The sequence below is a fragment of the Drosophila mojavensis genome, unplaced genomic scaffold (genome assembly GCF_018153725.1).
Source record: "Drosophila mojavensis isolate 15081-1352.22 unplaced genomic scaffold, ASM1815372v1 contig_36, whole genome shotgun sequence".
In the NCBI taxonomy this organism is placed as follows: Eukaryota; Metazoa; Arthropoda; class Insecta; order Diptera; family Drosophilidae; genus Drosophila; species Drosophila mojavensis.
This window is the reverse complement of record NW_025318858.1, coordinates 1,517,372-1,532,779: the sequence shown is the minus strand read 5'-3', so window position 1 is coordinate 1,532,779 and position 15,408 is coordinate 1,517,372. Positions and strand designations below refer to the sequence as shown.

The window sequence follows — 15,408 nt, the reverse complement described above, 5'->3', positions numbered from 1 at the left end:
AACCAGCTCAGGTTGTGGTGAATTTGTATGTTAGAAATCAAGCGTTGAGCTTTATGCTGGCTGTTGATCAATGCTATGTTATCCTGTTAGCCTTAGTATATAATGTATAATAACATTTACGCAGTCTGTTAGCTAAGATGTTCTTGCATTATTTTTAACATGATCTGCATATATACAACATGTTCAACATTATTATATCAAAAGCTTTATTTTTGTATGCATCATTTGTACACTTATATTTATTTATTATCCATGTATGTGTGTATGTGTACTCATGCGTTTATCTTAGTGGAATAGCCGTGAGAGAATTCTAAATGTTGAATTTGTTTGTTTTTTTGCTCGTGGTGACGCCTCGATGCGTTTGTTCTGTGCAAATATTTTTCTATTTAGATCTGTGCTTGATTGTATGCATATTGTTGGTTTTATAATCGGCATATATGTATATATATATATGTGGATAAATTTTTTATATATATGCCAGCTGAATCCGAGAAGTAGGTCCAAGTGTTCAATGACGCGTTGGCTGCCTTTTGCCACGCTTGACTGCCGTGAAACAATTTACAAATACAATATTTAGAAAAAAAAAAAAAAAAAAAAAAATAGCAAATAATATATGCACATACTTATATATAAATGTATATAGTGAGAGAATTCTTGATAAGCGTGGGCGGCAATGTGTGTGTCTTGTACATAGTATAGAATATATTTACGTACAGTTGCATATAATTTTATTTGGGATTTGGTTTTGATTGTGCTTTTTCTTTTACTTTATTTTTTTTTTTAATTTGAAACTAGTTCCTTTTGGCAAAGGCGACTAGAAATGCAATTCTCTTAATTAATATAAAGAAGAGGTCAAGCAAAATTGTTGAGGTAGATCATAAAGATATAAAAATATATTTCTGAGATAAATTGTCGTAGTCTTTATGAGAGAAAATACCCTGCACACTCTAAATAAATGATTTGAATATAAATAAAACATATATGAATATGGGTTTTAAAAATATATTTAAATTAAAATACATGTTCATTAATTAGTTTAATTCACAAGATAACAAGTTTTTAGACGTTTTATTTAAATACTTATTACTGTGTCGCTGAACAATAAATATTCAATAAAATTGTTTATTGATTTGATGTAAATATTAATAAATATTTCACTTTAGTATCACGTTCTTGAATATATGCATTATGCAATCATAAGCCATTCCTCACACGCTTAAGGAATATTTAGCGTAAATCAATTTGAATTTATTATCCAACTGTTTCAAGTCATCGCCGTTGCAGCCCTGAATTTTTTCTGCTCTCTTCCCTAGACTAATTGCCCGCGCCCTGCTCTCTATCTCTCTCCCTCTCGCTCTGTCTCATTAGCATCTTAATTTTTCATGTCTGGCAGCCACTTGAACTTTGTCTGGGCGTTGCCAAGCTATAATGATATTTGCAATTGGAATTTAATGCAGTTGCAGCGTGCGCGCCCTTTAAGGTGTCCTATAAAAATCAAGTGAAGCGTGCACACTCCGCGCCTCTGGCTGCCAGTTGGGCAGGTGGCGCCATCTAGTGGCATATCCGCGTGTCTAGTCGCCATTAATTTCACATTAATTACGAGCGTCACAGAGTAGCGCACTTTGCTTTCTTTTTCCTATATCCTTTTAATATGCGTGTTGCGGGTATTTTGGACTGGATGGGAATTAGGCGACAGGCTATGAAGTGCTAGATGGATTTATGTAAGCATTTTAATATTTTCTGGGAATTTAAATAGCTAACATTTGCATATGATGTTATGTTACATTTGTCTACAATGTAATGTAAACCATCATCATATGTCTGTTAAGAGCCTTGAGGTTTAAGCTGAATGTTAATTTACAGACGGCTGCTTTAATCATTTGAGCTAAATGTTAAAGGATAATTTAAATGCACTTTTTACTTTGCTGAGTTTTGTTTAAAGGGTATTTTATCGTCTAGCATTTGTGGTAGCTACTTACTTTAGTTTTACGACTGAACATCCACTGTAATCTGTGGCTTATTGACCAGCTGATGTTACGAGAGTTCGAGAGCTCCTTTGAACTATTTATAGCGATACTAAATTTGTGTCGCGTTCTCTTTTGAGCATTTTTTTTCTAGTTTTTTTCGCAATTGTGGCCCGTTAACTGCGACTACATTGCTGCAGGGTGGTTTAGGTTTAGGTTGGGTTAGGCTGGCCGGCGACTGACATGTCACGCGTTTTGCTTTTTAATCTGGTTTTCTAGTTTTGCCAAGGGGGTGAAGAGGGGGCGCGTGACGTCATCTCAGCTACAATGATTGTCAATGTCAATACAGAGCCATGGTTAACCCCTTGTTGCGTGGATAGCTCTGCAATTGGTTAGCAGACCTAAAAGCCAAATAACTCGACAGCACGCAATGAGAAATTCTCTTTAAAATGAGACAAGCAAAACAATTGTGGTAAAGGAGTGATAGACTAAAAGCTACCTAGCCATACAAGCAACTAGAGAGAGAGAGATGAACCGAACCGAACGTTGAGACGGATGGACAGATAGCCAAGCAAACAGACGGACGGATGGAAAGATGGACAGGCAGACAAGTGGAAGGAGCGGTATATGAACGGAAAAGCAAACAGAAAACCCTTTAGACGGATGCACAGACGAGCCGACTGTAAAGCAGTTCGACAAACGAACTTTTCTGAACCGACTCAGCTCGTCGTCCAATACTATAATCGTACTAGATTTGTTCTGCTAGTCCTTTTTTCTCAAACCCACTACACCCAGAATTTCCATTCTCAAAGGGTATAAAAACTACCTTTCACATTCTTCGCTGAGCAAGCAATTTGAAAAGCAATTAAAGCAGAGCAGAGAAAATTGTTGAGCCAAAAACAGAATTTTTATAGAGTTCAAATGCAGTTCAAAGTGTCACGAAATGCTCCACTTTGATATCGAGAAATACCATCATTATAATTAATTCTTTTTTCTTTTTGGCTGCTTTAATTCAATTATATGGGGTCTCTCCCAGAACAGATGTGTGTGTGTGTGTGTGTGTGTGGTAAATAAATCTTGTTGGAGCCCCTATTAATAGTCAGGCAAGTGCAGCTGGTGGGTCAAGAAGTGGGTCAACGGCAATGCATTTACTGCTCTCTTTTATCATTTATATATTACGTATACGTAAATTTCACTTGGGAAATTAATTTCATAGTGGTCACGCCCAAACGCCCACTGGGCGTGGAGCTAATGGCTTGGCAAGCTGCTGCGCCCTGCACGCCCTCGTCTCCATGTCAAATTGACAAACGGCTGCGACTGGGACAGACGCCAGACTGGACGGACGAAGTGCATACCGGCTGCTGCCGTTGCTGCCGCTGCTCTTGGCCTACATTGATATTTTTGGCCAACACCCGCTGTGCGCCACAGTGGAGCAAGGGCTGTGAATATTTGATGAAAAGCAAATGAAGAATTAAATATGTAAATGAAGATCTTGAAAGTAACTAGCAAATTGGGTTAATATTACGTACAATTTTTAAGGATTTTTTTTGTTATAAGCTATATATTTATCAGCTAGGCACTTAAAAAATGGGAAAAAAATATTTGATATTGAAACTTGGGCACTTCTTTTTGACAAACAACATCTAAAGGACAACCCTCTAGCCTCTAGCTTCTGATCTAGTTACAATTATCTATGGCATTATCGAAAATGTTATATATGTATGTCTCTTGTGGGCGTGGTGAGCCTAGCCGCATAGTGCGTCATTTAAGTTTTCTTGTAGTTCCTCTTAAGTTGGACTCACCGGACTGGTGCTTTCTTTCTAAGCGCATAAAAAATGGGAAAAAGGAATATTTCTTTTTGAATGAAGCCAGAAAGAAAATGTCGTTAGTTATTAAATCTATCAAGCTTATCCTTTGAAAGGAAACACATAATATGAAACACGAAATGTGGAACACTTAAATATTTCGGACCATTTTAATCAGAATTCAAGCCACTGTAAATGCATAAAAGCTCAGTGGAAGAACATAAATTTATAGTAGCTGCGATGGCTGGTTAGGCGAACTAGGAGAGGGGTGGGAGAGGAGAGGCAAGAGAGGGCGTTGTCAGTGGATATTACACATACGACATGTGTTGCGCTTGGACTGTTGATGTTGCCATTGACAAACAATTTGGCCGATGCAAACGGGACAAAGCATTGAACGCGATTTAAGGCAATATTGCCAGCTAGCAGAAGGAGGGGGAGGGGGGAGGAGTGAGGCGGGCGGAGGGAGGTGGCATGCGGCATGCGGCATGCGGCATGCGGCAGATGGCAAATGGCAGCTGTGTGGCTGCAGGTGGTTGGCACGTGTTGAACTTGGTTTATACAAGTTCGGACTGGTTTTTAATTTATTTAAAAGGACACGTAAGCGACTCTGCGGCATTTCGCAATTACTCAACGCCCAGTTAAATGTCACTTCACGCATTTAATGTGGCCTAATAGCTGTTCAGCTGCCCGGACGAATATCACTCGGATGACGTCATTTAATTGCATATCCTTCATTTACTTACCCTTCTGCTTTATTCTGTTTTTTTGGCTGTCATAAAGTGTCGCAATTTTTATGTGTAAATTTCTAAGCTCATTTGCATTCGCGATAAAACAGAAGAACTATTTGAGTGTTATGCCATTCGGTCAGGCAACACACCTGGCGCTATCTATCATACATCATACTACTACACATTCAGCTCCATCTCCATTTATCATTGGGCTGGTCAGTCCGACAGTAATTCCTGCGGTTCGGGCATTTCCTTATGACAGCGACACGCAACAGTTTTCCTGCTCCTCCTGCTCCTTCTGCCTCCTGCCAGACTCGCAGAGGTCTGTGTCAATGACAGCCAACTGTCAAATGAGTGTCGAACGTGCCTTTGGCCCGGGGTATTATGACCTGACATTTACGTGTAACTAGTTCAATAGACAAATGGGGCATGTCAACAGGTAAGAGCTAGGCAGGAGTCGGAGCAGTAGCCGTATTTCTGGATATCTTTCACATCTATAAATATTAGAATTAGTCATAGTGAAGAGGCGTAAATAGTAAACATTCGTGGCATGCATAAGGAATATTTTGATGAATAATTTCCAATGAAATTCTTAATAATAAGAATTATAAAGCGGGCTATATGCAACAGCTGTTAAGCATTTTACGCTTTACATAGATTTCCACTGTTAGTTAGCTAATTTGTGTGGCATATTATGTTAATTGGTTACGCCATTCTGTTGCTAACAGAGTTTTAACCTTTAAATGTAAATGAGCTGCAAATATTATGCATATAATGTGAAAGATCTGGTGAAATGGAAAGTCAATGAAAGAATTATGTGAAAAGAGGGAGAGACAGAGAGGAAAGTGGATCATACGAAACCAGTTTATATTGAAAGCAAATGCAAATGAGACCAACACAGGTGAAAATCACTAATTAGTGATTTGATAAGTTAAAAGTGCAGAAAGGTCAGAGAAGAGCGAACACACAAGATAAAAGTTAGAGAATATAAATAAATTAAAAGTGAAGAGGGAAAATAGATGAGGGAATAAAGAGCAAACAGAAGAGATAGGAGTTAGGATATAGGAGATAGGAGATATGAGATATATGGGATAAGTGATGGAACAAAGAAAAGAAGAGAGAAGAGAAGCGAAGAGAATTCCAGGTTTCACTGCTATTTTCGAGAGATGACTGCACCAGCATATTGCTAATATCATAAAAAGGTTTTCAGCACTTATCAAAGTCAAACATTTCGTTGCTAATTGCCCCACTGAGACGTTAAATTTCACAGCGACTCTTCCCAGGGTTGCACAGAATGCTTAAGCGTATACTTGATGTGCATAGAGTGCACAGAGAATGCACATCGGGCATGCGAGGGGGTGCGGGGAGACACCAGCAAATGCTGCTTGGCTTGGCTTCTCTTGGCATTTGCCTAAATAAATGTTAATGTTGATTGCTTGTGCTATAACAATAATATCATTGCAATTTATTGCATGCCACCACATGGGACAACACACAAGAGACAAGGAAGACGGGAGAAGGGAGAAGGGAGGGGCATGAGACACGACACAAGCGACATGAGACGAAGACAAAGTTTGCCAATGAAATGTTCAATTCAATATGTGTGCCAAGTAAACGAAACGAGAGACAACGCAAAACAGAGGCAACAATGACTAAATACAGATTAGAGTAAGACGACTATGAAGATACCCTGTAGAAGTTTTTGTTTTAATATTGATAAGATTTATATTCGAATGATAGCTGTAATTGAAATACGTCCAAATTTATTTTAGAACTGCAGCTCATACCACCCTTTTGCTGCTTACAGGGTATATGCTAGTCACGTCTTAGCAGCGAAAACGCAACCAAAACAAACATTGTAACTCAGAATTCCAATTGAAATAGCAACAGGCCAGAAGTCAGCCTCCAAATATAAGTGATAGGCCCCATCTGCCAGCTGCCAAAACAAAAGCAATTCAAAATATATATGTATGTATATATACATATATACCTATAAATAGATTCTATATCTATCTGTATATGTATATGTATTTGCTTTGCATTGCCAATGGCAACACAAATAGCACGCATCAAATTTGACATTTGAAATGCATAGAACAGAGGCGTGCATGGAGAAGGGGCAGGGCTTACCCGCCCATCTAACCCTCCCAGCTCCCTTTATTATGCTTCGACAATTTAACTTCCAATCTGCAGCTCAATGTCTATATCAACATCTGCCCGTTAGCTTTGATGGCGCAACCAAACGCTGCGCTCTCTCCCCCACACAGCCACGCCCCTTCCATGCGAAATGTCCCACATTCACACGTTCCCCAGTCCTCAGTCAGCTGCGATGATGCCATAAACCGGCTGAGCACTCATTCATCTAATTTAGCACTAATTTTGCTGTTAACAATATGACATAATAAGTTAGCCCAGTTCGAATGCCAAAAATTAGTTACTTGTATATATAATTATACATTTATTATACATTTTTTTTATTTGTATAAAAATCATCAAATTTGTCAACAATCAACAGGTGTCTACATATTTATGCCTCGTTTTCTTTAAACATTCTTTAGCTTCATCAATTCGTTTTATTTCCAAATTTTTCCATACTCTTTTCTGCTACTTTTCTTGCCCCCAACGTCTACTCCGCTTGTGTTTTTGATTGCTTTATCATTGTGCAATGCCCATATGTTTAAGTACTTCTATCTGTCTGGCTGTGTGTCTGTGTCTGTGTCAGAGTCTGTGTCTCTGTGTTAAGTAAGCATGTCGCACCCTTGCTCACATTATTCTGCCATTACACATCTGCTTTGGCAGCCACTACTTTTATTCTCCACGGGTCTACTACTTTTTTTTCGATAGCCTACTTTTTGCGTCTGGCAAATGTCTGTGTTCGCTTAAATGTTGCCAACAATTATGCCGGTCTCTCTCTCTCTCTCTTCTTCAGTCACTCTCTCAGTCCATTTTCTTGTGTGCGCTCTTATTAGCTCATATTATGTTAATGTACGTTGGCGTAGGCGTCGACGTCGACGTGTCGAGAGAGGCAGCGGCAGCGCTAGTACCAGCTGTTCATACATTTGGCATATAAATTGGCGCGCACACATACACACGCACACGCAAGCTTTAATTGTATTCGTTTTCTTGCATTCTTTGTTCTCTTTTCTAAGCGTAAATTATGAAAAAATTGAAATATTTTCATATGCTTAATTAAATATGCGCAATTATACCGGTCTCGATGTCACTCTCACTCTTTCTCTCCCGCTCTCAACCTACATGAGTGTGTGTGCATTGTGCATGTGCGCTTTTGCTCTCTCATTAGCTCATATTATCTTAATGTGTTTGAATGGCAAGCGCCGGCGACCGGCGTTGACGCTGGCAGAGGCAGCAGCTTTGGCTCTGTAGGCATTTGGCATGCAAACAGCGCACTGACACACGCACACACACACTCAAGCATTTGAGCAGCTTTTGTTTTATTTGTTCCTTTTGTTTTCTTTGTTATTTTTCTCAATATGAAAGATTTAAATATTTCGCACATGCTTAATTAATTCTGATAAGTGCCAGGCTTAGCCTTTTTTGTGGGCATTGCCTAAAAATTGAAGAATGTTGAAGTATGTGCATACATATATTCATTGAAAGCTTGATTGTTTCGCTGAATATCAGAAAAAATATTTATAATAAAATTTCATTAATTTTGTAAACAATCTTTTATTAATTTTTTAATTATTTCACCTACATTTCTTGATGGAAACTTAAGTTATGGTGTTGAAAAATGTTGTGTTTATATTAGACATGTTTATACTTATAATAGTCACTATTCTCTGCATGAACAGCTTAATTTTGTTCAATTTTCTTTTACTGAAATTCACTCTCTGGATGCGCTACTAATGTGTGTTCGATTTAGCTAAACGTTATCGCAAGGTGCATGCATATAAATGCCACATAATGTGGCACGTTGAATGTCAATTACATGTGGCAGGCAGGCAGGCGACAGGTTTGGCGGATCCTTTTTAGAAGGAGCCAAACCCGCGCATAAAAGCCAGAGCGGAAAAGTTAAATTGAAACTAACCCAACCCAAGTTGGGATGGCGTGCGCTGTGTGGCAGTGACTACTGTCACAGCCACGCCCACAAGAGCAGACGACACTCAGTGTGTGTGTGGGCATAGGTGTATGTGTATGTGTGTGTGTGTGTCCTGCTTATCGCGACGGACGCGCCCAAAACTGTGCGACAGCCAAAAACAGTTTTGTTTGTTGCTTTTTAGTTGTAATTAAAACCAAGTTAATGTTTATAAGTCAAGAGATTAAAAAGTTGCTGGCAAACTACTTAAAGCTTTAAGAGTGTGGGCAAGAGGCGGCTGGCAGGAGGCAGCAGGCAACAGGCAGCAGGCAGGAGTATTAGTGGAAGGAAGCTTGACAAGCGCAACAGGGCGCAGTCACTTGCTTGGCTGCACTTGGGCCAAAACGCTTCCTCTTGCCAAATGCCATTAGGCGTAACGTGCTCTGACAGCTCCAGTTGCGTGGCACGCCCCCTGCCACCCGCCCGTCTGTCGCTTATCTAATATAATTTCTAATTTATTTCCTCTATTCTCCTTTGGTTCCCCCTTTTTGTCTTTTGCATTTCCAGCTGCGCTGCGCTGCGTCCTCACACAGCGGTGGCCCATAGAAATAGCAATTGCTGTTGCGCCTGCAAGTTTTATGAATGAGTCAAGGGACGGGGCACAGCCGCACAGCCGTGAACAGCAACAGCAGCTGAAGTAGGAGGAGGAGGAGGAGGAGCAGGAGGAGCGAGAGCAGCAGCACTCATCCAAGCTTAACCACATTGCATCCACACTTGCTACAAAATGGCCTTCAGCTACGCTTGTCTGGTGCTGCAGCGAGTGGTCGTGCCGGCTGTCCTGGTATTGGGTAAGTGTCCTCAACCACTGTCAACCACTACATACATATATAAGTATATGTATATGTAAATGTATACATATAAGCATTTGTGTATTTAGCTTTTCAAAACGTATTTTCTGTTAGAAGATCCTCTTATCTATGCTACTCTTCCGAGTAATTTTATGTGCCTGTTCCTTCTAAGATTAGTTCTGATATCTGATATAGAAGTCGTTTGAAACAGATACAGATACATATACAGATACAGATACAGATACAGATACAAATACAGATACATATACATATACATATACATATACATATACATATACATATACATATACATATACATATACATACAGATACAGATACAGATACAGATACAGATACAGATACAGATACAGATACAGATACAGATACAGATACAGATACAGATACAGATACAGATACAGATACAGATACAGATACAGATACAGATACAGATACAGATACAGATACAGATACAGATACAGATACAGATACAGATACAGATACAGATGCAGATACAAATACAGATTCAGAGACAGAGACAAATACAAATACAAATACAAATACAGATACAGATACAGATACAGATACAGATTGTTTACTTCTGAAACTTGCAGTAGAAATCGTACACATTTCAATCAAGTTTAGATGAATTAAGTTCAAGCATATTCAAACTTTGATATTGAGTGCGCCTGAGAGTAAAACTTGTAGGAAGTTTATGTGTAGTTAAAAGAGTATTAAAAGTCCGACAAGTCCTAAGACTTGAAACTTGAACTCTCTGACTCTGCTGTGCTTTCCATTTGCAGCATCGCTGATGCGACCAGTGGGCATCTCGTTCGTGTACCTGTTAATGTTCTTCATCTCGCCCTTCATACCGCTGGCGACGCGGCGCAACTTTAAGGGCTCTGTGACGGCGTTCTTTATTATCCTGCTCTCCTTGAGCGCCTTCGTGCTGCTGGGTCATATTGCGCTTCAGGTGGCTGCCGTCAGCGTCTCGCTGCCCATCTACAACTGCTCGTTCAGCCAGCGACTGCTGCGGCACATTGGCTTCATGAGCTTCGTGGACTTGAGGTGAGTTTGAGTGTTTGCATACTCCATATAAATCAGATATATAATTTACACCTTTCTCTTTTCTGCTCCAGACCCATGGCCATAATTGAATGGCTGGCACCCGAGGTCCTGGTGTTTGCCACGGCCTTGGCCTGTTTCCTCAGCGTCAAGCGCCTGGCCAACCAAACCTTCAGCGCCGAGCAGCTGGAGAATGGCGAGCTGCCTGAAGCCCAGTCGGAGCCGTCCGTCGCTGGCCACGATTCTAATGGCACCGATGTGCAACAGGCAACGGCCACAACGCCGCTGCAACAAAGCCAGCAGCAGCTGCGCAAACGCGTCTCCATGATCAGCCAGCACATACACTTCGAGGGCTTGATAAAGATATGTAAGTAGCGCTGTTAAGTGTGACTGAAATGTTAGGTACAGTAAGCTCTGTTATGCATAGCAATCAGGCGAGACTGTTAGAAAGTCACGCACTGTTAAACATTGCCTCTGTTAAGTGCGAGCACAACATCAACAAAATAATTCAGGCTATGCAGTTGGATAAAATGTTAAAGTTAACTAAGACTATGCGTTATGTAAATACTAACAGATAACTTGGAACTGTTACTGAAATATACAGCACTGTTAAGCTGCCGCTGACTAAGCTTTAAAGTAGTAATATTTACAGAATGCTAATATGACGTTGATTAGGTTTGCTGTTGCTATGTTAGTAACATATTCAATTTTTCATGGCTTTAAATTTGTAGACCTTGATTCGAATCAAGAGATATATTATTATTCTATATTCTAGCTAATAGGGATAAGATTTCCTTTGAATTCTATTGTTGGGTAGTAAATAATCAAAGCATAGACATACGTTTAGCAGCAAATGTTATTCTTGTGTTTGTTCAGTTAAGTTTTTTCTTCACCTATTTACAGAAGGCCATTAATATATACTCACTCCTTGTATCTGTTTCTTCTTCTTCCTTTACAGCACCTCTGTTCTGTTTGGCCACATTGTTCTTTGCGGCCGCACTGCGTCCATCGGTGCCAGGTGGATTTTATTTTCTAATATTTTTGCTGTCGGGCACTTATTGGGCAACCTGCCAGACGCTGCAACGGTGCGTGTTGTTACCCCCCTTCCCACTCTTCCTCCCTATCTCTCTCTCTCTCTCCGTCTCTCGATGCAATCAAATCAATTTGGTTGTCTTTCGTGCCTTCATCTAACACTTTTTGTTGTTACCTTCCTTTGTTTGTGGTTTCAGTGGCTTTGCTTTGTTGCTGCGCTGCGTCATGGTCGTCCTTGTGCTGCATTCGCTGTGCCTTGTCTCCTATCAAACGCCCTGGATGCAAAGTCATCTCAATCACACGAGCCTCACAGCACGGTAAGACAATGGACAAACAGAGCTCCTGCCGTTGCTCCAATGAATCTGCTTCGTTTCCAATTTCAACTTTCAGTCTGATTGGTCTGGAGCCGCTCATCGAGTCGTATTGCTCGCCAGATATACGCGTTCTGCTCTACAATAACACTTTGACCTTGGACTCGTATCTGAATCCGTTCGCCTTGTTCTTCGCCTACTTTGCCCTGGCGCTGACCACAAAACATCTCATCAAGCCGAGGGTAAGTGCTCTAAATTCGGTTAAGATTGGCCAAACTATAATAATATTTTCTTTTTTGGAATACCCTTGCATAGGACTTTTAGTTTACTGCCATAGAATTATGTGATCTATTCAAATAAGTTTCTGTAATCCTGAGTAGTTGAACAATTCCGAAATTTTATAAAACTATAAGTCCGTCCGTCTCTCTCAGTTTCAAAGTCCTTAATCTATGATATCTTGCTTGCTGCTTAACATATACATATACGTATATGTGGGCTGTTACCTTAACCTCCTGCTACCTGCTACCTAGCAGTTCTATCATAATATTCTCGGATCTCTTCTAAATATAATATACAGCTGAATGCTTAGTATATTCTCTTAAAATTGGTGCATTTAGAAAGTGCTTACAAATAACTTTATTTTTCCAACTGTCTGCTAGGGTATTCCAGCTTCGGTGCCTCGAAGATAACTTGCTCTATCTATTACTTACCATAATATATATATATATATATTTCTTAAGATTTTTATACTTATTTTTCAAACTAACAACTTACAAAGAACTTTTTGGGTCATTCTCTTCACTCTTTGCTCTTCTTCTTCTTCTACTACTACAATTATTACTACTTTTTCTGCTGCCTGCCTGCATTGGATGAATATCTCAATACGCTAACACAACATATAAAATATATAATTCAAACTTTAATGCACACATACAACAACAACAACAATAATTGACTGCTCACTAACCAAATAACAACTACAACAACAACAACAACAACTGTCGCTCCGCCTTGTCGCTTTGCTTTGCTGCTGTCACCTGCCAACCTGCCACCTGGCATGTGCCACGCCCCAGCTGGAGCCAAAGCCCGCCACCGCCTTTGGGCAGCAGCTCGAGTGCAACAGCAGCACCAGCGGCAGCAACAACACCAACAACAAAATCAATCGCCAGCTATCGCTGCTCGCAACGCAAGCAACACGCGGCGGCAGGGAGAGTAGTGGAGGGGGTGGTGGAGGAGGCGGAGGCGCCACAACAAGCCGCACACAACGCCTGAGTGTAAGCGTATGCTGGTGTGTGTATCGGTGTGTGTGTGAGTGTGTGGGTGCATTTGCCAAAGCCCATAGAGTTAACGGACGTTGACTGCGTGGCAGCCACTGTCAAATGCTGCAGCACTGACTATATATAGAGTCTATATAGTATCTATCTTATATAGAAATAGAGTCCAATCAATTCAGATGAAAGCAGACAGCTCTACGTATGTGTGTCTGTGTGTGTGGGTGTGTGTGTGTGGGTGTGTCTAACTAAAATGCTATCTATTGTAACAGTTTGCAACTAACGACAAACTTTTTTTTGTTGAGCCAACTAAGCGGGAACTGTCAAAGACTTCTTTTCCCTTTGAACTAAAATAAGACATTTAAATCTAAAACAAAGTGAATCAAAACTCCAAGCTTAAAACTTTAAATTTGCTTTTAAGTTGATTAAAAATTATTTTTTGTTGTTATCATTTTAAGCATTAAATCTACTAAGACAATAAAATAAACTAATTTTTATGTAAATAAAATCAAAATAAATTTGTTAAAAACTTTAGCTAGAGATTATTAAATGGAAACAATTTTCAGTAATTTATTTCCAAAAGTTGTATATAATTTTTATTTATTTTTTTTTTTTTTAATTTGACTTATCTAATTTTAAAAAAATCATAAAAAAAATAATCATTTAACATAAGTTTTATTTCATAAATTTTATTTTATGCAAACTGAAATTATTTAGATTAAATAATTTTTTATTGTTAGAAAAATAAAAGAATTTTTTTTTTCGAATTCATATAATAATACATAATTAATTTTAAAGCATTTATATAAATAAAAGCAAAAAATATATATGATATATAAAGAATTAAAATAGCTCAGGGACGTTACAAGTGTTGCACAGTTCTGAAATTATAGCTGACTTTATATATTAGAGAATAACTCAAGATCTAAAATGTATAAACACAACTAAGGCATACATAAAATGTGACCCATGTATATGACTATAACTAATATTCTTAATACTAATGGAGGTATTGTGACTGTTAATACTAATATCTTAAGCCCTAAGCTAAGCTTGCGCGATTTTCTGCGTATTTTTTGTTTATTTTGAGAGATTTTTTTTTCTCGTGCTATTATTCCTTTCTTTTGGCTATACTCTTTCTTTTCTTTTCTTTTGTTTGTTGATTTTTGTTTACGCTCTCTATTTTATTACTTCTTCTGCTTTAGGTGTCTTTGCGCCGTGAACAGCGTGCTACGTTAAATGAACCGACTGAGACGACGCCTGTACGTAAACTAACTTCACTTTTCGCCACTAAGCCAAACCCAATTTCGTACCCCGCCACCCGTACATCCAGAAACTAACCTCTAGCCCTAGCTAACTCTGTAAACAGCTCGAATCTACATATAACTCTAGCTTCTATATCTATCTATCTATTCTGTGTATTGACTAACTTGCTCTACATTGTTGTTTTGTTTGTGTTAAATGTATTCGTCTAGTATTGTCCAGTTATTCAGTTGTATACATATATACCGATCTATGTATATCTATCATAAATCATAGCTCTAGCTAACATATACAATTGTAAGTGAGTGTGCGCGTGTGTGTGTGCGTGTGCTTTGGGTTTGTTTTGTACATAGCTCTTAAAATTCTCATCTAGTTCTAGTTTGGTTAGCATTAACATCCACTAAGCCTACGATCCACTAGCTGAACCCAATACTCTTCTTTGTATATATGTTAATCTCAAGTATTTCAATAAAATTCCCCGTTGAACTCATATATCATCTGTATATATCTTTAGCTGGTTCGTCAGAGCACGCGCAAGTCACGCGCTACCCAGGCCGTGGATGCGAGTGGTGCAGCTGCAACAGCCTCGACTGCAACACGTGGCAACGACATACAGTTGGATCAGCTGGAGCGTCGCTCGGATCACGAGAATACCAATACCTCGATACTCGATCAGATTTCCTACGGTTTCGTCAGCGTGGGCGGCTTTATCTATCAGAACAGCTATATATTCACAAATATACTGATGATGGTAAGTCTAGAAAACTCTCTGAGATACTCCCTTACTCATATATCTCGTTCTCTCTCTCTCTCTCTCTGTCTCTCTTCTAGGCCTGGTCCATTGTCTACCACAGCTGGCTGACCTTCGTGCTGCTGCTCTGGGCGAATGTGCTCTGGATGATACCGAATCAGCGCAAAGCCATGATGCGCTCGAGTCCTTTCATAGTGCTCTATGCGGAGCTGCTGCTGGTCGCCCAGTATATCTATGGCATGGATCTGAACAACAATGAGCTACCTACCAAGGTCTCAGTAAGTTCCCCACCCCTAACAATCCCATCTCTTCACATCATTTAACTGAATCGTGTCGT

General features: G+C 39.5%; 1 protein-coding gene across 13 annotated transcripts in view; it reads left to right on the top strand.

Moving 5' to 3' along the window:
• The window catches only part of LOC6575710 (piezo-type mechanosensitive ion channel component), a 39,473-nt gene that overhangs the window by 9,315 nt on the left and 14,750 nt on the right, over positions 1 to 15,408 (top strand). For 6 of the 13 annotated variants that reach the window (XM_032729216.2, XM_015164778.3, XM_015164772.3 and 3 more), the window contains exons 2-11: positions 9,101 to 9,381; positions 10,182 to 10,446; positions 10,518 to 10,810; positions 11,402 to 11,528; positions 11,673 to 11,792; positions 11,866 to 12,028; positions 12,860 to 13,060; positions 14,263 to 14,319; positions 14,835 to 15,071; positions 15,152 to 15,349. In XM_032729216.2, coding sequence (XP_032585107.1) covers positions 9,318 to 9,381; positions 10,182 to 10,446; positions 10,518 to 10,810; positions 11,402 to 11,528; positions 11,673 to 11,792; positions 11,866 to 12,028; positions 12,860 to 13,060; positions 14,263 to 14,319; positions 14,835 to 15,071; positions 15,152 to 15,349 — 1,725 coding nt within the window. In that variant the 5' untranslated portion in view covers positions 9,101 to 9,317. The remainder of the gene's footprint in view (positions 1 to 9,100; positions 9,382 to 10,181; positions 10,447 to 10,517; positions 10,811 to 11,401; positions 11,529 to 11,672; positions 11,793 to 11,865; positions 12,029 to 12,859; positions 13,061 to 14,262; positions 14,320 to 14,834; positions 15,072 to 15,151; positions 15,350 to 15,408) is intronic. The other 7 variants (XM_044008989.1, XM_015164780.3, XM_015164777.3 and 4 more) reach the window with 4 other exon arrangements.